At 36.1% G+C, this 25,780-nt stretch overlaps 1 protein-coding gene and 1 long non-coding RNA gene across 2 annotated transcripts in view; one reads left to right on the top strand and one right to left on the bottom strand.

Annotated features, from left to right (window-relative positions):
• Bmt2 (base methyltransferase of 25S rRNA 2 homolog) overlaps positions 1-19,103 on the top strand; it is a 35,045-nt gene extending 15,942 nt beyond the window's left edge. Inside the window, exons 3-5 of the mRNA XM_042695971.1 lie at positions 2,333-2,503; positions 8,613-8,727; positions 15,940-19,103. Of these exons, the coding sequence (XP_042551905.1) occupies positions 2,333-2,503; positions 8,613-8,727; positions 15,940-16,569 (916 nt within the window). The 3' untranslated portion in view covers positions 16,570-19,103. The remainder of the gene's footprint in view (positions 1-2,332; positions 2,504-8,612; positions 8,728-15,939) is intronic.
• On the bottom strand, positions 375-17,376 carry LOC122121800. Its single transcript, XR_006150040.1, has 3 exons — positions 17,299-17,376; positions 6,774-6,786; positions 375-385 (listed from the first exon to the last, which is right to left on the bottom strand). It is a non-coding gene; the product is annotated as an uncharacterized LOC122121800 (long non-coding RNA).
• Positions 19,104-25,780: the final 6,677 nt, after the last annotated feature.

Raw genomic sequence — 25,780 nt, 5'->3', positions numbered from 1 at the left:
CATTATTGTATCATACAAAATTATTTCTCTGCCCTAAAAATCCTCTGTTTATCATCTCCATCTGTTCATTTCTACTGTCCCAGCAACCACTGACCTTTTTACTGTATTCACAGTTTTTCATTTCTGGAATGATTTCTAGATTTCATTTAGTTGGAATCCTACATTGTGTAGCCTTTGAGATTAGCTTGTTTTTCACTTAGGTAGTATACATTTAAGGCCATATCTTTTCATTGCTTGATAGCTTTTTTCTTTTTACCTCTATATTCCATTGTCTGGATATGGGACTATATCCATCCACCCATGGATGGGAATATTGATTGCTTGCAAATTTAGTAATTATGAATAAAACTACCATAAGCAATTATGTTGACATAAGTTTTCAGTTCTTTTGGATAGATACCAAGGACCTAATTAATTGTTGGATAATATAGTAACTTTGTAAGAAAGAATCTTCCAAAGTAGTTGTGCCATTTTATATTCCCACCAGCTATGAATGAACATTTCTTTTGCTTTGACACATTTACTGTTAGTGTTCTATATTTTGACCCTTCCAAGATAGATAGATAGATAGATATTTTATTGTTTTAACTTGCCTTTCCTAACAGCATGTGAGAAGCAACATATTCTTGTTTGACATCTCTACATCTTTGGTGAGTTGTCTGTTTAGGTCTCCATGTCTTTTTTTTTTTTTTTGTGACTGTGTGCTGATGCTGGAGCTTGGAACTCAGGGCCTGGGCACTGTCCCTCAGCTTTTGGCTTTCTTTTGGTGGTTAATTGCAGAGAAGACTCTTACAAACTTTCCCACCTGGGCTGGTTTCTTACCATAATCTTCAGATCTGAACTTCTTGAATAACTAGCATTACGGATGTGAGCCACCTGTGTCCAGTTCTTTGTCTATTTTTTAACTGGGTGGTTTTCTTATTTTAAGAGTTCTCTGTATATTTTAGGTAAGTTTTTTTTTTAATCATGAATGTCTTACAATTTTTTTTGCTGTTGATTATAATTTCATTCCCTTGACAGTATCTTCATATAACAGAAAAAAATAATTTTAATGAATCTCAGTTTATCAGGTCTTTTATTCATGATTTCGGCCTTAATAGAAAAACTGTGCGTTCCAGAACTGGGGCTTGAACTTAAGACCTCAAACTCTCACGCAGCTCTTTTGCTCACTGGTGGTACTCCTGCCACTTGAGCCACATGTTCTGTGTTCCAAGTAGGAGAGAGAAGCTTCCAATCTATTAATGGCCTGAATCAAACAAAAAAAAGGGGAAAAAACATCCCTAATCCCATTTTTCTTCTTAATCTTCCTCTCTTCTTCACTCTGCCCCTCAGAGGTACTTAAGCTTCTGTTTTTAAACTTTCATGCTTGGATTAGAACTTAATTAACTGGTTCTCATGCCTTTGGATTTGGACTAGAAGTACACTACTTATTTTTCTGGTTTTCTAGTTTACAAACAACAGATTAAGAGCTAGGGCCTGAGCTTAAATTAAGTCTCATACCTACCCTTTTATCAAAAAAGAAAGAGGAGAGATGGGGAAAGGAAGGAAAGAAGGAAGGAAGGAAGGAAGATAGGTCTGTAAGTTTTTTTTCACTTTTGTAAGGATTCAGCCATCCATTTTCTACCTAGTCTTTTAATACTGTCCTGGCATAGATATAACCTCAGCTGCAAGGTCCACTCTCCTTCTTTTCCATGCCTTTACCTATGATATCATCCACCTGGAAAGGTCTTCCCTCCTTAACTAACATTATTCCTTGGCCTGAATCATTCCTACTTTGTTTCTATCAGAAACTCACTAGTAATTTTAGATAGGATTAAGTATTTCACAAATAAATATAAATAAACACATCATTTTTTTTCTCTCAGTTGTATTTTGTTTACTCTGTTAGATAATTATTTGTCTCCTTCACAAGTCTGAACTGCTTGAGGGGTGGCTTCTTGATTTTTTTTTTTACCTATGTACTTAATACTGGATTAATGATGAATTAATTTTAACTCATGTATAATTCTAGTTAAAATTGCATTAGAATAAGTCAAAGAAATCATACATAATAGAAGCTAAGAAAAGCTAAAGTTTAACTAATGGTATCCTGAATATATGTGAGAGGAATAGACATTGTTCCTCACATCCTTGTTCTGCTTGCCTAAAAACAGTTTTTAATGAATTTAATTTCCTATTCTATGTTGTGTAGTATTTTTAACAATATATATGTGCTACATGGTACTCAGACTTGTTCTTTGACATTTTAAAAACAAGACTAATTTGAAATTTCTTCTTCATATTTTATCATCCTAGCCAGTACTTTTAAATGCAACTTTATTTTGACTTGTAGTGTATGCAGAGAATATTTCCAAAATGGTGGGAAAAGAAAAGCACTTGAAAAAGATGAAAAAAGAGCGGTACTCACCACTAAGACCACCCCAGCCTTAAACATGCATGAGTCTTCTAAACTTGAAGGTCATTTAACCAACCTCAACTTTACAAACCCTGAATTTATAACTGAGTAAGTATACTTTTTCCATTTCCATTAACATTGCCATGACTAGCTGTGCTAATGTCAAACAGAACAATGGCTTATATTAAGTAATGGGAGGTTTACTTGCTTCCCTATTAATAGATTAAGACTGAAAGTACATTTGTGTTATTATTAGGCATAAAACTAGAATACAACTTTAAGACATCTGGAAAACTAGTAGTTCTATGGTTTTACTAAAAATGAGAAAAATAGTTTATTAAATATTGTTTTTATTCAGCTAATAATACAAAGAATCAAAACAGAAAAATCTACTTAAACTGTTTATGTAGTTCTAGTCTCTAAGAAATTTCCAATAAGAAAAAAGATGAAGCCAATAAAAATATACTTTGGAAAAAATGAAGGGTTATTAATAGTAATCAAATTGATTAATAATCCGTTTTACTGTTGGTATAAAAGTTAGCTTGCTAGTAATACAACATTAATAAGTAAACTATTTTTGAATAGTTTTTGAATATTTTAAGTACTTGTAAAAAGGAGTTGCCATTCACTGAAATAGTTTATGAATACACTTTCCTGTTCATTCTCCTACCCCTCCCCTCTTGCAAGTTCCCATTACATGGTACTTACTTCGTTGGGCTTTGATTTTGTCTTTTTAAAGAATTATACTATTTGCAGTCTCCATCAAGTCTCTTACACTTCAGCTAATTCATTAGTAATCTTTTGTTTATCACCTAGTGTGTTTACTTATAGATATATTGGCACATTCTAGCTTCCACAGATGAGGGAAACCATGCACAAATTTTACAAGGATATGAGTACCATAATTCAATTATTAATAGCATTAAATTTATTTAAGTATTCTAGTATCAGAATGAATATTTTGTATCAAGTAGTATTTTATTGTCTGAAATGCTAAGCTCTACTAATTCTAGACATGTTCTTGATAAATCCTGAAAAACTATGAAAGTAAATTAAATTCTTAAGCAATTCGAAAACTTTACATATCAACATAACATTATCTTTGGTTGATTTGGTTTATATTTGTCGAAAATACTGTGTACTTCTGAATAATTACATTTGAAAATGAATTAACATATCTCTGATCAGTAGAAAAGGATAAGGCATCTTTTCCTTTATTCATAGGTCACTACAAAGGATGAAAATATAAACATTCTATATCTCAAATTTAGAAAAATATTTTAAAACGTTGACCAGTATAAGCCATTATATAGTTATACTTCTACCCAATACAACAATGGGTACACAAATAATGAAAGAGACTAAAACAAAAGAACCTTACAGAAATTTTATAGTTCATGCATTCATATTTACCTATTTTTAATAGTTGATCCTTCTACTTATGTTCTTCCACATAGCTAGTACCAAAGGGGCAACACCACAATGTTCAGCATTTTTGTTGAAATGGTGTCTGGCCCCTTTTTTTGCCCAGGCTATCCTCAAACCTCTCATTCTCTCTCTCTCCAAGTAACTGAGACTTCCTGGCTTTGGGATTTTTAAAAGTGAGTTTTCCTAGTGAGCAAAAGATGTAAGGGAGAAGTTCAAATGCCTTTTGTGTGTGTGTATGCCAGTACCAGGGCGTGAACAGGACCTTGCACTCTCATCTTGTTTGCTCACAATTGCCACTCTACATTTGAGCCCCGCCTTCAATCTGACATTTTGCTAGTGAATTGGAGATGGAGTTCCTCTAACTTTTTTCCTGGACTGGCTCAAACCTTGATTATCTAGGTCCCAGCCTTCTGAGTAACTAGGATTATAGTTATGAGCCACTAGTTCCTAGTTTAAATGTCTTAACATAATTTAGAATCAAAATATAATATTTAGTATTTCAATAAAAGTTTTCAGTAGTGTGTTTCTGGTAGTTTACAATATATTATACACACACACAATACGCACACACACACACAAAATACACACACACACACACACACACACCCGCGCCTCTGAATGTGAAGAATTAGTTTGTAATTATAAATGCCAAATCTGGAGACTTAGTAAAATTATCAAGGTATCAAGTCCTACTTTGAACAATGTTTGATAAAGGTTTTGAAGATATCATATAAGCTGTGTTCATTGCCAATTCTAAAATGGTTTCATCCCTACTTTTTCTTTTGGTTTAAAAAGACATGTTAAAGGCTATGCTATACTTACCAACTTGTTCCTGTCTTAAAAGTTCCTTTGTTAAAAGTTAGGAAGACAGTTCCTTTCTCAATTTTAGCAGGTACTCAAGTATTAGGGAAATAACTTATTGAGTCTCTTTTTCTGTAAATAGTAAAATAATACTGTGTAGTCCTAGAGCTATTTAAATGGGAAGCACCAAGTTTTTGATTTAAGACCCAGAGCATTAGTTGTTGAAAATAAAAGCAATGGTGATTATATAGGTTCAATACAATTGACAAATCTTAACGAGACTAATACTATGATTCAGATTTCTATTAGTGAGACTATGTGCAAAGGAAAATGATGACTACAGAGTATTTCAGACTGAAATCACAAAGTTTCCTTTGTAAGAGTGAAAGCATTCCAAAAAATTTGTGCTGATCTGGGGCTGGGAAGGTGGCTCAGTGGTAGAGCACTTGCCTTGCATGCATGAGGCCCTGGGTTCAATTCCTTAGCACCACATAAGCAAAAAGAAAAAAGCCGGAAGTGGCGCTGTGGCTCAAGTGGTAGAGCGCTAGCCTTGAGCTGAAGAGCTGAGGGACAGCACCCAGGCCCAGAGTTCAGGCCCCATGACCGGACCCAAAAAAAAAAAAAATTGTGCTAATCTCAGGTTATTAGATTCTCAATGTAGTTCTACGAACTGTATCACTAACTTTTGAAGATTTACTATCTAAAACAAGTTGTATTATTAGTTCAGTAACTGGAATGTAATTTGACCTAATGAAAATATAAGCTTATTAGACATTTGCAAAATTACATTAAGCTAATATAGAATGTAGATAATGCAGGATTCTTCAGTGTCTTTTTAAAACTAACAAATTAGGTTTTGTATCTATAAGATACAAATTAAGAGAGACTGTTCTTGGCTTTACTAATTAAGTTATTGACCTTGAGAGGTTTGTGTCATGTTAAAGGTGGTACCTAAATTTGAGTTTGAAGTTTAAGCAGGTGGCTTATCAAGAATGTTACCCATTCTATTATAAGTACACATTTATTTTGTGTATGTATGTCTATGGAGTAATTTCTTTTATTATCTGTACCAACTAAATGAATTCATTTTTAATGTTTATACATGTATGTCTATAGTGTAATTTCTTTCATTATCTGAACCAACCAAATAAAATGAATTCATTTTTAATGTTATCATAACCCACATTAACAAAATTAGAAGATAACAATGGCTAGAGTCCAAATGTATATGTAGACATTGTGTTGGATTGATTGAAAGGTAAATTGTATAATGCTTCAACATTAAATATTACTTTTGTATGTCCTTGTAAGGATCACTCACCTTCTGTTTGAACACTAGGGATTGCATTTAGGGACTGTGCTTGACAGGCAAGCACTACCACTTGAATCATAGATTAGTCCTGTTTTTTTCATTTGTTTGTTTATTGTTTGTGTGTTTTGCCATTCCTGGGCTTGAACTCAGGGCCTGGGCACTGTCCCTGAGCTTCTTTTGCTCAAGGCTAGCACTCTACCACTTGAGCCATAATGTCACTTCTGGCTTTTTCTGTTTATGTAGTCCTGAGGAATTGAACCCAGGGCTTCATGTATGTTAGGTGAGCACTCTACCACTAAGCCACATTCCCAGCCCTGTTTGCTTTTCAGATAAAACAAATCGTAAAGGCAATCCTGAAGTAGTCTTGGGAAGAGCAGTGACACCCAAATCTGAAAAGGGCCATCTTGAGTACTAGAGTGACTTAGGAGTTAAAGAGCACTTTAGCTAAAAGTCTCAAGCAAAACCTTCCTACGTGACAAGATTTTTATCCATTCTGCTTCTATCTATCCACTCTGTGTCTTTCACTGTTGAAACAGTGAAACATTTCCTTTGGTCCACTATCACTGGCACTGACAGTATAATAACGACTTACTTTTTAAAAATTTTTGTTGGTTGTGGGGCTTGAACTCTGGGCCTGGATGCTGTCCCTCTGCTCTTCAGCTCAAGGCAAATGCTGTACCACTTGAGCCACAGTGTCACTTTGGTTTTCTGGTGGTTAATTGGAGATAAGAGTCTCATGGATTTTCCTGCCTGGGCTGGCTTTGTACTGTGATCCCCAGATCTCAGCCTTCTTAGTAGCTATGGGTACAAGTGTGAGCCACCAGCGCCCGGCATGACTTACTTTTTTATCCTGATATGGATGGCACATTGAAACAGCCAATGAGTTTTGTGCCAACCTAGATCACATAGCAAGACCCTGTGTCAAAAAGGGGGAGGGGGGCAAGAAAGGGACAGAAAAAGGAGGGGAAGGGAGAAGAAGAAAGGAAGGAAAATGTCCGAAGTTGAAACCTCATATTGTTTTAATAGGCATTAGGACTGCAGGATTGGGAACAACAAAATCCACTGTTTTCCTTCATTGTTATTTGTTGCTATATAGAACACATGGAGTTACCTTTTTATTAAATTTGCTCCTCTTTTCCCACTAGTTTTAGAAATGAAAAACCTTACAATAGGAAATTTTCCTCACTTAAAAATAGCATTCTAAGTTTACTTTCTATTCACAAAATCTTTAATTTGGAATGACACTTTTAAATCATGGGCTGTACTATTCATTAATATGTATAGTATGATTTTAGAATTCATTGAATATTTAATGAATATCTTATATATTAAAACACTAGCAGGTGTCATGTTAGAAAGCAATGGTTCAAATGTTTCTACAAAAGAATTTTATTTATAAGTTACTAACTGCCTAGCAGGTGTAATTCATATACTTTTAAAACAAAGGCATGAAGACTAATGTAGCTCATTGGAAGAGTGTTTGTTAGCATATACAAAACCCTGAATCAAACCTCAGCACTATGGATGAACAAACAAAAGACAAATAAAACAAAGATACAGAGATACCTCATATCTTTAAAAAAAAAAAAAAATAGTATTCTAGTCTGGCACTGTTGGCTCAAGCCTATAATCCTAGCTACTCAGAAGGCTGAGATCTAAGGATCACAATTCAAAGCCAGCCCAGGTAGGAAGTGGGTGAGACTTTTATCTCCAGTTAACAACCAGAAAACAGGAAGTGGCACTGTGGCTCAAGTGGTAGAGCACTATCCTTGAGCTGAAGAGCTGAGGGACAGCGCCTAGCCCCAGAGTTCAAGCCCCACAACCACCCCCCTCAAAAAAAATATTCTATTCATGCCTTTTCCTTTTAGTCTTTTTAATTATTGAGACAAAGTGCAAAGACATTGAATTGGCTATTAAGAATTAATTTGTGAGTGGATTTTTTTTCCTCTACATTATGTCAAAAATGTTCATGGAGCCAATTGCTATTGGCTCGTACTCTAATTCTAAACTACTTAGGGTGTTGAGATCTGATAATTGAGATTTGGAGCCAGCCTAAGCAGACAAATCCTTGAAATACTTATCAATTAACCAGTAAAAAGCCAGAACTGGAAGCATGGCATAGCAGTAGAGCACCAGCCTTGATTGGAAAAGCTGAGCAAGAGTACATCGCTCTAAGTTCAAGCCCCAGTAACTGAAAAAAAAAAAAAAAAGAAAGAAAAGAGAAGAAGAAGAAGAAAATATGTGGTTATAAGATCCTTTCACATTTTCTATCACAATAAGTTGTCATTTGCCTTAAAAAAAAAAACTCTTGGATGAGTAAAAAGTGGAATTACCCATAGTGCATGATATGTGATACTGTGAAAGCTTAAATACACTGATCTTTTGTTATACTACACTATACAAGACATACAGAAAATATAAAACAAGATGCCACCTTTTACAAACCTTTTTCAAACTAGTATTTTTTACTTAATAGATCATAAATAATAATATACAGTGAATAATATACAGTGAATTTTTAAGCTTTTCCATTTTAACGCCAAATACGGTAATAATAGATATAGTCTACATGGTGTTTATTCTCAAATACTCAAAATTTTTATTCTTTATTTTTGGTTTGCCTTTAATATTATGAAGAATCTTCCATTTGTCTTTTATGATGTGTATTATTTTTAGGTTGCTCCAAGCCTCAGGAAAAATCAGATTACTTGATGTTGGCAGCTGCTTTAACCCATTTTTGAAGTTTGAAGAATTTCTAACTGTTGGCATTGACATCGTACCTGCTGTAGAGGTATGTATAGTTTTGTTTGCAGACTTGAATATTTTACACATATATTTGTCAGAAAAACTTGTGTGTGTGTGTGTGTGTGTGTGTGGCTTCAGAGTTGGAACACAGAACCTTACTTATGCTCAACTTGCTTGTCAGAAAAACGTGTGTGTGTGTGTGTGTGTGTGTGTGTGTGTGTGTGTGTGTGTGTGTGTGTGGCTTCAGAGTTGGAACACAGAACCTTACTTATGCTCAACTTGCTTGCTTGGCTTTTATTCCACCACTGGAGAACTTGTGTGTGTGTGTGTGTGTGTGTGTGTGTGTGTGTGGCTTCAGAGTTGGAACACAGAACCTTACTTATGTTCAACTTGCTTGCTTGGCTTTTATTCCACCACTGGAGCCCTGATGCCAGCACAAAAGTGCTATATTTCTAAACGGAAATAAGTGGAAAGATATCCAGGTAGCTCAAGTGTTTGAGCTTTGCATTTTGTTTGATTTGGTTCACATTTATTCTTATGCATCTCTTTCTGAAGTGTACCATGTTGCAAAGACATTTTAGAATGGTGGAAATAGGCAAGAACATTGGAGTTGGCCAAAAGCTTAGTACACTGTTCTTCTACAAATATTAAGGTTATAAAAATAAATATCCAACTAACACTTGGCCAAGTATAATACTATTCTTTAAGGATATTGTAATGACTCATGATTTTAATACTGTCACTACATTTTAGTGAAGCAGGATCATCTATTAAGAGCTGAAACCTTGTTTTATCATATTCATATGATGCCCAGAGTTTGTATTAGAGGATGTATTTTGAAGATAGATAATTTCAGGGCAAGCACCTTCTATATTTATATGAGAAAATAATTTCATATTTTTTATTGAAAAACACAAATTAATGATTTCCATTATACTTTTAACATAGCTCCATACACAAAATTTATGTATAAACTTCTTTTGGTTTTTTTGTTTGTTTTGTTCTGAAATTCTAGTAATTTTACCCAGGTCTTTATACGTGCTAGGCCTTTGCTCTGTCATTGACCCTATACTTCAGCCCACAAACTTCTAATGTTATTAGATCTCTCTCTTTCCTCTTTGTCTGTATATGTCTGTCTCTGTCTCTTTCCCTCTCTCTCTTTCTCTCTCTCTCTCTCTCACACACACACACACACACACACAGCTATCACAGTTATAGTCTTAGTACTTGGAAGAATATCTGGGATACCAAAGAACAAAATCATACTTCCAAATTTGGTTTGAATATCTACACCATAACTTCTAGTCTTTGAGTCTGTTTTCTTATGTGTGTATGAGAACCATAGTGGACCACATTTCATAAGATTTTAATGCTTTCTTGAAGAGAAAGTCTTTCAAGCATGTAGGACAAAACTCAAAGTATAGTGAAACCTAAAGAAATTTGCTATTATTACAGAAAAGTTCCTGTGTAAAAATTCAGCTTTCTTCTGAGACTGTTCTTTTCATTTTGATGAACATAACTTATCTAGATTGAAAGTATCAGTAACATTAAGGAACAAGAAAATGCTAAAATTATCACTGTTTCCCAAAAGCAAATATATACTCTTCTGTAAGATGGGTATTCTTAGTTTATCAAACAGTGAAACTTGGACATCAGGAGCTAATGTCTTTCTCTCCCCTTCAAGGTGCATTATGAACTGCTGAGATGTAATGGTCATTTTAAAATGCTCAGTCCTAAATGCTATTTTTAAAATCATAATTTTTTTATAGACAAGACTGTGTACTCTGAAATGAGTAGTTATTAGAGTATGCAAAAGAACTGGCTGAGTGAAGGGTTTGTTAAACCTTGCAACTAATGAGAAAATAAAATGAAAAGATGTACTATCCCATCTAGTAAAACAGAGATCAGATTTATCACTTTTCTCTGTGCCTACAGCAACCAAAATGTGGGCAAATAAATGCAACAGTTTATGTCCCACTGAAGATCAGGTAATGAAAAACTATGATCTCTGAGAGATGGAAAAGACATGTGATGAGCCCTCTCTTGTGCTAGAGTAATTGCTTTGAAATAATTTCCAGGTGAGGGGAAATTGAAGCAGGCCCTAGAGTGTGGAGGTGAAGTGGAGCTTTAGAATCTTAAGAAACTAAAGAAGCTAGAGATTGTAGGCTAGTACCAAACATGAGAAAGCTATAAAGAGACAAAACTCCAGAAGCTTGCAAAGGGAACCCCTTTGAGTATACTCAACTAAGTACTGATTAGCATGTTTATGAGAAACCTGCATAAGACTAGAAAAAGAACAACTTGAAGGATTTAGAAGTTACAGTGTCTAGCAGTAATGAAAGATCAGATTATAGTATCTGTTCCTATCAGCCACACTAGAATATTCACACGACATTGGGTAGAGTACACAGAAAGGCGATGTCTCAGTAGTAGAGAGTAGTAAGACTGAGCACTGCTCTAGCATAGAACAAAGCTCAAGAATGTTTACACCAAGCTTCAGCCAGCCAGTAAACTTTTTAAGTGCCACCTGTGCAAAGACCATTATGTATTACTTTCTCAAATAGCAAGTCTAGATGATTATGTCCCTACTTGTCTATTCACTAACTGCTAACAAGGGTGAGGGAGTAAAGTATTACCATATGTATTTTGCTAATAAATGCTGCTATATGATAAAGTTAAATAATTTTTAAAAATGCAGTGTGTGTCAGTTTTGTGTCATTATACAAAATACCTGAGATAATCAACTTATATTTGAAATTTTAGTGGTTTTTGTCTATGATTGGCTCCATTGTGTTGGGGCCTGTGCTGAAGTAACACATGATGGTGGGAGCACATGACAGAGCAAAACCATATCTTATGCCCAGGAAGCAAAGGAGAAGAAGGGGGCCTGGTTCCTCATTCTTCACCAGTGACCAAGAAGCTTGCCATGAGGCCCTGCCTCCCAATAGTACCACTCTGGGAAGCAGACATTTACAACATGGGTCATTAGGAGGGCATTTGAGATACAAGCAGTAGCACTTTTCTCAGAATTCTTCCTGTACAGCATTAATATTCAGAAAATTATGGAATATTAATTTCTTACTATTTAGAGAATAGTTTGCTTAATAATTTATTTCTATAATCAAACTCACATAGATAAAACCTTATAAATTTACTGCAGTGCATTTTACCCCTGTATGAATTTTATTCCTTTAGCCGTAGTGCTTCTGTTGCTCATTGGACTATGTCAATTAAATTTAATATGTAGTTTTTTTCAAGCCTTTAAAATACCATTTTCTTGACCTTAAAAACATTGGTATAGGGCTGGGAAGGTGGCTCAAGTGGTAGAGTGCTTGGCTTGCATGCATGAGGCCCTGGGTTCGATTCCTCAGCACCACATAAGCAGAAAAAGCCAGAAATGGTGCTGTGGCTCAAGTGGTAGAGCGCTAGCCTTGAGCTGATGAGCTGAGGGATAGTGCCCTGGCCCAGAACCAACAAAAAAACAAAAAATAAGACAAAAACATTGGTATAATTCTGCTTGTACAAATTTTATAATATCTCTTTCATTACTGCTTAGCTTTCATCAATGAAACAAAATACCTAAGAAAATCAACTTGCAGGAGGAAAGATGTATTTTGTTCAGTGTTTCAGAGGTTCTGGTCCAAGGATGGCTTAGCCTCCATCACTTTGGGCTTTGAGGCAAGACAGCATCACAACAATGGAAGCTGAGCAATGGACTGGGGAAAAGATGCACCTTTTTGTCCATTCAGCTATGATGGATATTAATTTATTGATGGGGCTAGTTTTTTATGATTCAATCTCCTCTTGCCCCTAAATATTACGACATTGGATACCAATCCTTCAATATATGAGTCTTTGAAGGGTGTTCCAAACTGGCATTTTGCTGCTGGTTCCCAGAGGCTTATGTCCATCTCATTGTAAAATGCATTTCAACTCATCTCCCAAAGCCCTTGAAATCTCAACACTTCCAACGGTCACTTTCAAGACTAATGAAATCATAGATGTGAGTGCCTATAAAATTAAAAAACAATAGGTTCTATACTTAAACCATATAGCATTGGGCAAGCATTCATTTTCCAAAAGGAAGGAATAGAATGAGGAAGACTGGTCCTCCTCATTGCCTATGGCTTGCTTTGGCAGACATTTCACATTTCTGGGCATTTTTCTTAACCTCCTGGGGTCTCCGTTGCAGTTTCAGCTTCACTCTTGCAGCTTCAAGCATTGCCCTCTCAGGTGCTGCCCACAGAGCTTCTGATTGTCTCACATTGCCTGGCCTTCCAGACCTTCCTATAAAATCTAGGTGGAGGCTTCTATGATTCCACAACCCTGGAATTCTGCATGCCTGAAAAGCCAGCATCATGTGGATGACACCAAGAAGGTCTGCCACCAGCACAAGCCATAGCCAGAACCCCTTGGACTTCAGCTTCAGTGGCTCTCAGTGCCTGAAAGACTAAACATGGGGTAATAAATACAGGGGAAGAGTGTTAGCTTTTCTTGTCACTGTGACATAATTCCTGATTTAAACAACTTAAAAAAGGAAAGATTTATTTCAGCTCAAAGTTTCAGTGGTTTCAGTATTATTTCTTGGCTCCCGGCACTTGGACAGAACATCATAGTGGAGGAATACATGGTAGAGGAGAGCTGTTTACCTTAAGGCTGACAGGATATAGAGAGCAAGGATGGTACTGGGGACCAGGTGTAGCCTTCATATGCAAGCCACCAGTGACCTGCTTTCTCTATCTAATAGGTCAAACCTCCTAAAGTTTCCAGACCATTGCAAAATAGTGCCACCAGCTATGGACTAAGTATTCAAAACATGAACCTGTACCAGATATTTCATAGTTAAACCATAGCAGGAATAATGCCCTAGGCTGCCCTAGCAAAGCAGGACATCCCAAGGCACTCTTCTCAAAGCAATCTTGGAAATAAATTTACTTTGTACATACTTGAGCCTGTGATAAATTGAGAGTGGCCAATTCCTGGGATGCCTTGAAGACCTTTTTCCCATCATCCTGTTGCAAAGTACTTAAAGCTTTTACTATTTGTGTTATTTTGAGACAGGTCTTCACTAAGTAGCTGAAGCTCACTTCAAACTTACAATCCCCCTTATTTAGTCTCTAAAGCTCACCTCAGATTTACAATCCCCTCATTTAGTCTCTGAAGCTCACCTCAGATTTACAATCCCCTCATTTAGTCTCTCACACAGGTTCCACCACAACCAATTTGACTTTCTGTTATTTAACTTTCTTGGTGGTGCTGGGATTTGGACTTAGTGGCTTTGTGCTTCCTAAGCATGCACAGTACCACTTAAGGCATACTTCTAGCCCTTTTTGCTTTTATTAATTTCCAAATAAGGTTCCACATTTTATCCATCTGGGCTGGCCTACGATTCTTCTATTTATACTTGCCATATAGCTTGGATGTTGGGCATATCCACTGCATCCACATTTTCATTAGTTGAGATGGGTCTCATGAACTGTTTTCTAGGTGGCCTCCTGATCATCTGTGATTACAGATTTGATATACTGTGCCCAGCTTTGCCTCTTTCTAATGGTATTCATCTCTTCAGTAACCATTCCACTCTTAGCTGCAGTTTTATGTGTGATTTTTATCTGGCCATACTGCAACTTTTTCAAATCTCTCTGCTTTGCTTTTTATTCATGATTTTTACTGTACATATGACTTAAAGTAGCCATTGGAACCTTGTCACTACTCTGTGATGCCTTTAAATTTCCTCCGATAAACTAGTCTACCATTTTTAAACTGAGCCTCATGCAGTCTCAAGGAATGGACAAAATGTAGAGAGGTCTTTTCAAGATTCTAACACAAGGGGCTGGGAAGTCGGCTCAGTGGTAGAGCACTTGCCTTGCATGCTCGAGGCCCTAGGTTCGATTCCTCAGTACCACGTAAGAAAAAAAGCCAGAAGTGGCGCTGTGGCTCAAGTGGTAGAGTGCTAGCCTTGAGCTGAAGAGCTGAGGGACAGCACCCAGGCCCAGAGTTCAGGCCCCACAACCGGACCCCCCCCCCCAAAAAAAAAAAAAAAAAACAAAGATTCTAACACAAATGGACTCTAGTCTGGTTCTCTAGAATCCTCCTCTCCATCTCAATGTTCATGAGAACCACCATCTTACAGTGACACTCCTAACAGCATTCTGGTTTTCTGAGCAACTACCAGAATCACGCACAAGGCTCCAGTTTTCAACATTCTAAGTATTGATAGCCAGCTCCTCTAAACTTTTTCAAATTCTTCCCAATTCATTTATATAATCAGATATAGTCATAGCAACTACCCCATTTCTCAATATTATTCAACCATCTATTACTTTGTGACAAAATTGCCTTATAAAGTCAACATTGTAGCAGTGAGGAAATGTAATAGAGGAGGCTACTCATCTCATGGAAGTCTGGTAGCAGACAGAGTGAGCAAGGGTCTAGGAAAAGGTATTCCCTGCATAGGCAATGCCTCTAGTAACCTACTTCCTTTAATTGGTCCTACCTTCTGCATTTTCTTAAATCTCCCAACAGTCCATTAAGCTGTGAATCTCTCAATTATTCCATTGATGAGGTTAGTGCCTTTCTGAATTAGTCATCTCCTACCTCTGAAGTTGCAGCAAACCTGAGCCCTTAGGGAGTTCAGATCTAAACTATACCAATAATAGTCCTTGGTTTCTCTGATTCATCCTTTTTTCATCGTAATTTGTTTAAAAATTGTTTTTATATTAGCTTGATTTTGGGAACTATACATGTTAAAGTGGATGTAAATATGACTAAGCTTAAAAATCATTCCGTGATATCATATTCAAATTAAATTTGAAATACACTCATGATTTTTAAATGTATGTGTAAAATTAGGATTTCAAGTTTGTAGAAAAAAGTAATTATACATTCATATATATATATGTATGTGTATGAGAGAGATGTATGTTTGTATATTAAATAACTAGAAATTTTCTAGGCTTAGATTTTTGTGATTGTTAGCTTTGAATAAACCTATATAGACTTAATTTAGAAAGGAAAGGAACATAATCAAGGCTAAAATTATATAGAAATGTTTTAGCATATTAAGGTGTATACGATTTTGAATGTATATATATATGTATTTAATTAATTATTGTCTTTGAGGCAAGAGTCATACTATGTATCACAGGCTGACTGCCAACTTGTGGCCCTCCTGCCTCACCCTCAAACTGCTGGGTTTATAGGTATATGCCACCACATCCCTTGAAGTTCTTAATGTGCTTTTTTTTTCTTTCTACAGAGTGTATATAAATGTGACTTCCTGAACTTACAGCTTCAGCAACCGCTTCAGCTTGCACAGGATGCTATAGATGCTTTTTTGAAGCAGCTGAAAAACCCTATTGATTCTCTTCCTGGAGAACTTTTCCATGTGGTTGTTTTCTCTCTCCTTCTTTCCTATTTCCCATCACCCTACCAGCGATGGATTTGCTGCAAGAAAGCCCATGAGCTATTAGTATTAAATGGTTTGCTACTTATCATCACACCTGATTCCTCCCATCAGAACCGTCATGCTATGATGATGAAAAGCTGGAAGATTGCTATTGAGTCCCTGGGTTTTAAACGCTTCAAGTATTCAAAATTTTCTCATATGCATCTGATGGCATTTAGGAAAATATCCCTTAAAACTACAAGTGACTTGGTTAGTCGGAACTATCCAGGGATGTTATATATTCCTCAGGATTTCAACAGTATAGAAGATGAGGAGTATTCTAACCCTTCCTGCTATGTTCGATCTGATATAGAAGATGAACAACTAGCATATGGCTTCACAGAGCTACCTGATGCTCCATATGACTCAGATTCTGGAGAAAGTCAAGCCAGCTCCATTCCCTTCTATGAGTTAGAGGATCCCATATTACTTTTAAGTTAATACAAAAGCAAACTGCCCTTTCAGTCCAGACTCCTAAACTAATTGCTTACACTAATCAGAAATACTAACGTGAACTCAGTACATAAAATCTGGTTTGCATAGAAGAAATGCAAAGGTTTACAGAGTTTGCTATTTTTTTCTACTTCTGGATTTAAAATTTTATTCTTATATAGAAAGCTTGAAATTTCATGCAGTGAGTTCTATACTAGCAGAAACCACTGTTACTTTAGCATTTCGCACTAAGATATAGAAAGGTACCTCTTTTCTCTTTAGTGCTATTGTTGAAAAGATGAAGCATAAATTCCTACATATTTTCATTTTCTTCAGTTGTTCAATGTTGACTTTAAGACTATTGCATTGAGAAACCTTAAGATAGGTAGAATGTTGTAGATTGCACTTTGATGACTCAATATACCCTGGAAATAGACTGGTTTAGTTGTTTTGTGATGCACTTACTTTTGTCTTTTTTCTAACTAAATTGTTACCTGTCACAGAAGTACATTTTCTATTCAGTTCATCTGATGATCCAATATTTTCTGAGATTTTTGGAGTTGGTAATAATGCTTTTACTTTTGACAACAACAGACATTGAAAGAGAAAATTTCCCCAAAGTGTATATTCTGATTTCATTAGTACAATACAGTAACCACCATTGCCAGAGTATTATTTTCTTAACTTTCTTGTTGATTTGGGCCTTGGTGGTAAGTATATTTATCTGTGAGTGTTCACTTTTTTTAAAATTTAGGTTTCATTTAGGTTTCTATTCCAGCAAGGAACAATGTATAATACTCAACGCTCACTGTAAACACCTTTGTGAAAGGGTTGCACTTGTAAGAGACTTTATGTTCTATTGAGACCAGCTTTGATACAGTCCCACCTTCCCATTAAGGAGGTGCTGCACTACAACTTTGGAATATATAGGAAATTTTAAAATTTACCCTCTCCTAGTAATCTCACAAAATGATCTTGACCTTTTGATATCCTAATTTCTTTCTAAACCCTAGCAGAAACCATTAGTTGGCTGTGGGAATTTTCCCTTTCCACATTGACAAATGCCTTTCTGTGCTTCTGAATCAGAAGCAAATGACTAAGGAGAAATATATGTCCAAACAAGACAAGTTATAAACAGCTTAGAACATTTAGTCCATGTTGTCTTGTCAGCCAGCAATTGTCATGTAAACTATCATTTTTAAGAGTGCCACTGTGTGGATTTTTTTCAAGTGGTTATTACATTAAAATTACCTCATACTGAGGTTTTTGCACTGAAATATCACAGTTTCAGATTTCATGGTTAATGTGTGTATGTTTGTATTTTAAAAGAAACTTGCATTTTCCATAGTTGATCCTAAATTTCATAAACTGCACTTCTCTACTCTGGTAAAACTGAGATTTTCGTGCTTATTGTGAATTGCTGTAATTTACTTTGAATGTCAAATTTCATTTAGAAATACAAACTTGTCCTTGAAAATTTTGTGTGTTTGTGTACCCAGTATTTCAAAGTAAATTTCACATGGTAAATTAATGAAAGTAACAAGATTGTAATTAACCTAAAAAAAGTTAAGACTAAATGTAAGGAATGTTGGTTGCTGAAATGCACTATTAAGTAACCACAATTTTTCAGTTACTTTCAATGGCATATAATCCCTTAATAATTAGGGTTGATTTTTTTTTTCCAGTTAAGTACTAAAGGACCAGGCTTTAAATTCCCTTAAAAGAAAAATAAAAGGAAAAACAAATTAAAAAGCAGTATGTTCAGGAGAATTGTTGTATTACACCTGTTTCATACTCTTTATTCTGTTTGGTTTGTCTAAATCTAATTCCAAGAGCAAAGAAAACAATACACCAAATGAAAGGGTTTTGAAAGTAAATGAAAAGCAGTGCTTTTGAAAGGGTGATCTAAAAATGACCTTTGAGACAGCTTTTGTGTTGTAGCTAAAACGTTGGTGCTATAGATTCTTCTGACTGTTTACAGATGTTAATTTTGCTTATGCTCCAAAATGTGCATGATGTATTTTAAGTAGTGCTTTAAAAACATGTCTTTTTCTAAAACTTACCACCCCTTAGTATAAATTTATTTGAATCTATATCATTTGTTCACCTTACTCAAATTAAGTTGGCATAGGATTTAATCCTATGCCGAACACATACTCCACCAAGGCCATTGCAGTGTGTAAATGTGGAAGTATAGGCAGTCATTGTGGCTTGGTGCCAGATTATATGTATAATGACAAATGAAGTTGTTAGGGTCTTCTAATTCTGTATGGGTACTCTTAAGAATAATTCCATTTTGTTATAAGGAAGTTAAAGAGCCTCCTTGTTATATTCACAGCAATTTGTCCAAAATAATTTGGTATTTCAAAAACAAATGACAATAATGTAGATGGATTCTTCAGGATCATGAATAGATCATGTCATTTTACCATAGTTGCCAAGTGGTTGGAGGTAGCATACCTGAAAGTGTATGTTTGTGTTTGTTGTATTTTTTCACATTTTGTGAACAAAGCACATTTATTAAAATTTTAAATTTTCTAAGATTCTTTGTCTGTTACTTATAAAATGAAAGTTTTGTCATCTTTAGTATATCTCACTAAATAATTTCAGAATTGGGAATAAATTCAGATCCTGACTATTAATATTTTTCCAACTAGATCTTACCCGATCAGATTCCTTAATTTCAAAAATGGCATCACTGAGATTCAGAGAACTCAAGCGGCTTCTCCATTATCCTGCATCACCATTCTGTTTACAACAGATAGTAGGGTAAATTCCCAGTTCACCATGTCAGCTATATAATTAACGTATCTCTTCTTTTATGGTAGCAGTCAGCTTTGTCATGAAGTGAAATATTTTTAGTGAGTAGTTGTTTATACCATGTGCAGAGTGACAGCAGATATTGGGGGTGTTTACAGCACCTGCTTTCATGGAGCTCATGATCTAATGGAAAAGACAAGCTTGTATTTAGGAATGACTTCCTACTCTTTCAACAACTTTGCTCATGCTTAAAATTTTTAATTTGCTTCCCAGAAATGAAATAAGATTTTTAAAAGGAGGGAGGGGGCTTTAAACACAACGAAATTTATTGAGCAAATGACAAATACATTGTATATAAGAGGAATATATAGTACACACACACACACACCAGTCAAAACTTTGCTCCATTTCCCATTCTTGGGAACATAGCACACTGGTAGGATTCCTCTAAAAGATCAGGAGAATATAGATTTAAAATTAGGCTAGAAATTTATCTTAAAGAATGGCCTTTAGCATATCCAATGCCTTGGGTTCAAGCCCAGCAGTACTACATTATTTTTTTTCTCTTAGTGCTGCAGATTCTTAGTTAACAAAGGTAGAAAACAAAATTCTGTTATTATTCCAAGAACAGCAAAAAGATTTATGATAATGATGTTTTGTAGGAGCCTGTGCAATATTTCATGATTTAAAAAACCTTATCTATAATCCATTGCAAACACAAAACTGTCCAAGAATGTTAGTAGTGGTCTGTGCTAAACAATACCCAAAGAATAGACACTAAAAAATTGTTGTTTTGTCCTGTGGTCCAGGCTACTCTTGAACCAGGCAGTTCTGCTTCTGTGAGCTAGGATCATAAGTGTGAGTCATATAGCCAACCTAAGTATAACTCTCCTCTCTTCCTCCTTTCCCTCTCCTCCTCCTGTGCCTCTTCCCCCGCCCCCTCCATGCTGTTTATCAACCCCCAGGGCCTTGTTCTCCTCCAAAGAAGAAAGTAGGTATCTAGCTATATTTTGTGAGGCATGATGGGAGAACACTGGAAATAAGTGACTGGGAGCTTATATGATTGAGAGACATAGGATAAGAACTAGCTCAGAGAACAACTAGCTCAGCAATTGCTATTCTGTGTCTACAGCTTAAAGAGGAAGTATTTACACTTCGCAGGAGGTACAGAACCCAGCAGACTATCAGTGTGGATACTTGTGATTCCATTGAAGTCCTAGCTATTGGACAGTTTCACAGTCTTCACAGGTTTACACAACAGGCCTAGTCTGGCGTTGGAAAAGAATCTTACATTATCTTAGTGAGCCATCAAGATGTTATAGCAAGGAAACAATGCCTGAATTCACTGCATAATCAGAAATAACTACACATTCTCATCCTGCTTCAGTGGCTCAGGGGCTAGCTTCTTCATGAATACAAGTTGGTCTAGAAGTGTGACTGTGACCCAACTCCTGAACTATACAAGATCTGTGTTGGGACATCTATAGGGACAGATATCCAGGACATCAAGGAGCTTGCTCTCTGAGACCAGTGTTGTGGCTGACTGCCCACACACTAAATGCCACCCCTCTTCTTTGGGGCCAGATGCAGAAGCCTGTTACGGAGAAGGGTGAGGAGTTCACACTGTTGCTCTACAGAAACAGCATTGACAACTCTCTATGTTATAGCATTTTCTTTTCCTACAGGTTTACACAGCCAGAATAGTGCTCCCTAAAGGAACCCTGACTGGGTCCAGTATTAGTCCCATTTCTGAGGAGACACTATCAGGAAAGGGGCATAGAGTGGAATGCCACAGTTCTTGCTGCTGCCCCACCTACATGGTTCTCACTCCCACTTAGGCACCACACCTTGTCTGACCATGCATTGCTGGCAGAACTTGGTGTGAGCACCATAGACCACGCTGCAGTGTCTGCCACTTCCAGATTGTGGACCTGTGCTAGGGAGTAGCTGGAGGGCAAGTGTTTCATGCCCTGCTCACTGATGAGGACACCAATACCAGAGCCCCTTGCTAGTAGCAGAGCTTGTATAACAGTCCACTACTGTTAGATGAGTAGCCACACATTGAGTACCCCACATCCACTGCTGTCTGCAATACATCTGCCTAAATTTTGGCTTGACCCTCATTACTCTGCCACAGCAACATAGCCTGCCTTAGAAGCTATAGGATACAACACTAGAGTTAAATAGAATTAAAACCAAAGCCACACAACAAATGGACACCTGAAGACACATCTTCAGGAGAAAGTGGCTTATTTAAAAAGGCCACTCCATAAAAGTGGCAAAGATAGATAATTCACCAAAGGCCCAAATCTCAATGTAGAGGAGAAGAAATACGTAAAAACAAGGGAATGTGACACCTCCAAAGGAATACACTAACTCTCTTACAACTTCCAAAAAAATTGAATGATATCCAAGAAAATACATATAAGGAGTTCAAAATGAAATTAGGAAGGCAATGCCATATATGAAAGCGAAAGTGAAAGGATTCTGCAAAGGAACTAAATATAAATCATGGAAACGAATTGCTTAAAAAGGCAAATGAAAAATATAGTTGAAAGTCCTGGGTAATAAGTATGAGATGTTACCTGAAAAATAATTCAGAAAAAGGAAGGTGCCACTCAATTGGTAGAGAACTTGCCTAAAAAACACAAGATCCCCAAGTCCCAAACTCAGCTCTGCAGAGCAAAAAGAAAAAAAGAAGAAAAAAATCTATTAATGTCAGTAGATAACAAAGGATGAATTAAAAAATATTATGATCATATATCTATATGTTCTACTGTTGAAACAACCAAACTTATGAAATAAATAGTATTCGAAATAGACTAAAATACAGTAGAAGATTTCAAGACCCTGCTTCTGGATGATGACGGATCATCAAAATGTTAAAAAAAATAATAAACATCAGTTAAACTATACTTTGAGGTAAATGAACTTAAAGAAAAATTTACAGAACCTTCCATCCAACAGCTGAAGAACACTCACTTTTCATCAGCATATGAAACTTCCTCTAGAAAAAACCCTATGTTAAGCCACAAAAAATCCTAATGAATTAAAAGGAAACAAACAAAAAAACCCAGAAGTCATGTGTCATGTTCTATATTTTGTACTTTTATCTTCTGTCAAACAAAAAAAATCATTATTTCCTACATTTGTGTGTATACAATATGATATTTCCACACATGCATATTATGTACCTTAATAATAGTTACTCTTCTATTACTCTTTCCTACTCCTTCCTCTTGGATTTTATACAATTTTTAATATGTGTCATGCTATGTGCATTCATACCTCAATCATACTCACCCCTCATCATCCTGTCCTTTTATTCCTCCACCTCTTGCTACACACACAGTGGTCCCTACCTGTAAAGTCCTTATTTTACATTCATATCATTTCTCCTTCTTAGGTCTATATTCTTCATGTTAGAGAAAAAAACGTGGTAATTTCTAACTCTAGCTTATTTTGCTTAACTTGATAATCTCCATTTCCGTCTATTTTCTAGCAGATGATCTCAAAGAAATAGGGTGGGTAGAAATGAACACTTCACTGTTCATAATCACCAGGTACTTTGAGTAAACATGGTTAATCTTAAGTAACTAAAGATTGATGAGAGCTGTCTGCTCCCTGACTTCTGGGTGGTGTCCTGCAAGGAAAACAAATCTTAGACATGTAAACAGTATACAGACAAGACTTTGTGGCAGAGTATTAAAGATGAAGGGAGACATCTGAAGGGTGTCAGCTTTCTAGATTCAGCTGATTCTTTCACTACATCAATGCTAAGACAAAAGTGCCCATATAATATTCTAGCCTCTCATTTTACAATGAAACAATCTTTTCTCATTCTTTATGTTAACTAAAATACCTCCAGTGCCAATTTGCATAGTGATATTGAAAGCATTTGTGCATCCAGCTCTGTAGTAAAGATCCTAATTAGTGTCTTTCAAATGCTAATGACACACCCTGGAGTGTGTAGATTAAAGCTAACTAAAATATATCATCTCACAGAAATAGTGTAAAGTATACAAACAAGATAATAAGCATCAAGAAGACTTTCAAGGTCATAAGGCAGAGAATCATGTTTGAGGAAGAAGATGAAAAAGCACTGGTTTTAACAAGGGTATTAGTACTAAGCAATAGAAAATACTATAACTAATTTAAGGAGAAAAGAATTGTAGTAGAGGATATTGAGTAGTTGAAAGGATTGCTAGCACTGCAGGTCTGGACCAACATGGACAGAAATGACAACTGACTAAATTTATACAGTGCCTATAAAAGGTTATAAAGAAATTCATGTAGACTACAATAAAATACAGAATTGTTGGAAGAGCCTCCAGGATGGTCCTTTAAGCACAGGCAACTGGCATCCTTGCACCATTAATACTAAATACGTATACACATTTAAGACTCTGAGGTGTTTCCATTGCTCCTGCAGTTACTTAGGATGTGTAACTTTCTTTTCTCTTTTTCCCTTTTTTTCTTTTTCCCTTTCTTTCTTTCCTTCTTTCCTTCCTTCTTTCTTTCTTTCTTTCTTTCTTTCTTTCTTTCTTTCTTTCTTTCTTTCTTTCTTTCTTTCTTCTGTGTGTGTGTGTGTGTGTGTGTGTGTGTGTGTGTGTGTGTGTGTGTGAATATCAGGTTCCTGCTGATATACATGAATGGTTGAACAAGTATTTGACATTTCAGTTTCAACTATTAGACTCCTAAGATGGGCAATTCAAATAGGGGGAGCTTCAAATAGTGGGCATCCAAATATAATACCAACAACATCTAAAGTGTCCATTGAAATCATATTGTATTGTAAATGATGAGGATATTAAGGATAGTCTGAATATTTTGCAGATGGTGAGGCCAGAATTAAAGATTTAAGACCTGGATAATGATTGTATTTAGAATTAGAAATCTAGAGAAAATGTGAATTCACTTTTCATCTGAGTCTGAGGAATGGTTCAACCATACAGATGTGTCTCCCACAACAGATGTGCCTCCATTTATTAAATTTATTAAAGGAAAATTATGAATGTCAGACTCTGTTAAGGGGCACAGAAAAATATGTAGAAAAATACTTATACAAAGTTGGTATAGGTAACTAGTGATATTGAGAGCCCATAGTATAATGTAATCTTTTACAAATATTTGTGTCAATTCTACTTATCAATTATTGCACTAAGTTGATTAAATGTTGCACAAAATTTGACATGTCTCTTCCTTTAAAACAATGAGAGCAGGCTTGATTGCAGAGTTGGGCAATGTGTAGGAATTTCAGTTTAAGGTGAAAAGGGGCCAGAATACACAATTGTATTTATTTAAAGAATTTCTTTCTCTGTGTGTGTTGCCCCAGCGCCTTACGCATGCTAGGCAATATAACACCCTTAAGCCCTATTTAAGGATATTGAGCGTTATCCTAAAGGGATAAATCCATCCATAAGTCTTAAGGTATTTTTATGTACATTCTCACTAAATCCACACAATCACTCTAAAATAGGTGTATCAGTATTCATTTACATGTAAGGAAAAATAAGGCTTTGAGATTATTTGGCATCTATAAGAGCTACAAGCAGTAGAAAATTTTTGGGAGAATAAAAGCTAGGCAGGCAGGAAGGACTTTTTGCAAAAAGAAGGGGAACTCATATTTTTGGTCTGGGCAACTTTCAGTCTTCTGAATCTTTTCTCTAGGCTAACTGTGCACTCCTTTATAATAAATACCTACTTTTAGCAAAAGAGCCTCATGAAACCACTTCGGCTTGAACCCTCCTTTGTGTATACCTGATCAGGTTCCTCATCCTCTATCATTCCTGGTTCTCTTCAACAGAATGACCTTAATGTGGAGCCATAGCTCAGGCTTGTAATTTAGCTACTTAGGAGGTTGAGATCTGAGGATTGTGGTTCGAAGCCAGGTGGGGCAGGGAAGTCCATGAGACTCCAATTAACAACTCAAAAGAAGCCAGAAGCCATGCTGAGCAAAAGAAGCTCAGGGACAGCAACCAGGCCCTGAGTTCAAGCCCCAAGACCTTCCCACCCGCTCCCCCTCAAAAAAAAAAAACAAAAAAACAAAAAACGGTGATGATGATCTGAGGTGTGGTCTACTCAATATCTCATTTATGCCTGATGTTTCCTCTCACTAATTTTCCGTCCATTCACTCCTTGGCTTTAAGTTCTTACTTGCCTGTGCTCTATTTTGGGTGAAGATTAATTTTCACTGAAAATAATGAGTAGATTTAATGATAGATTTAATTAGAAATGCAGGTAGGGCTAAGAGAGTTGAGCTCTGATGGTGGGCGTGAGCAGGCAGACACAGTGCTGTATTAGCCCAAGTGTATCAAGAAGCTGCCACACCTGTAGTACTTATAATCCCTATGCACAGGCTACACTCAGTGCAAACAGCACCTCTTTTAGTTCACTCGGAGGGAGTGACCTGGATGCAGATGCATAAGGAGCCTGATTCTTGGTTTGATTGTTTTATTTT

This window comes from Dipodomys spectabilis, unplaced genomic scaffold (assembly GCF_019054845.1).
Source record: "Dipodomys spectabilis isolate Male_0828 unplaced genomic scaffold, ASM1905484v1 ptg000197l, whole genome shotgun sequence".
Lineage (NCBI taxonomy): Eukaryota > Metazoa > Chordata > Mammalia > Rodentia > Heteromyidae > Dipodomys > Dipodomys spectabilis.
The sequence above is the reverse complement of the archived record's forward strand: the minus strand, read 5'-3'. Positions and strand labels throughout refer to the sequence as shown.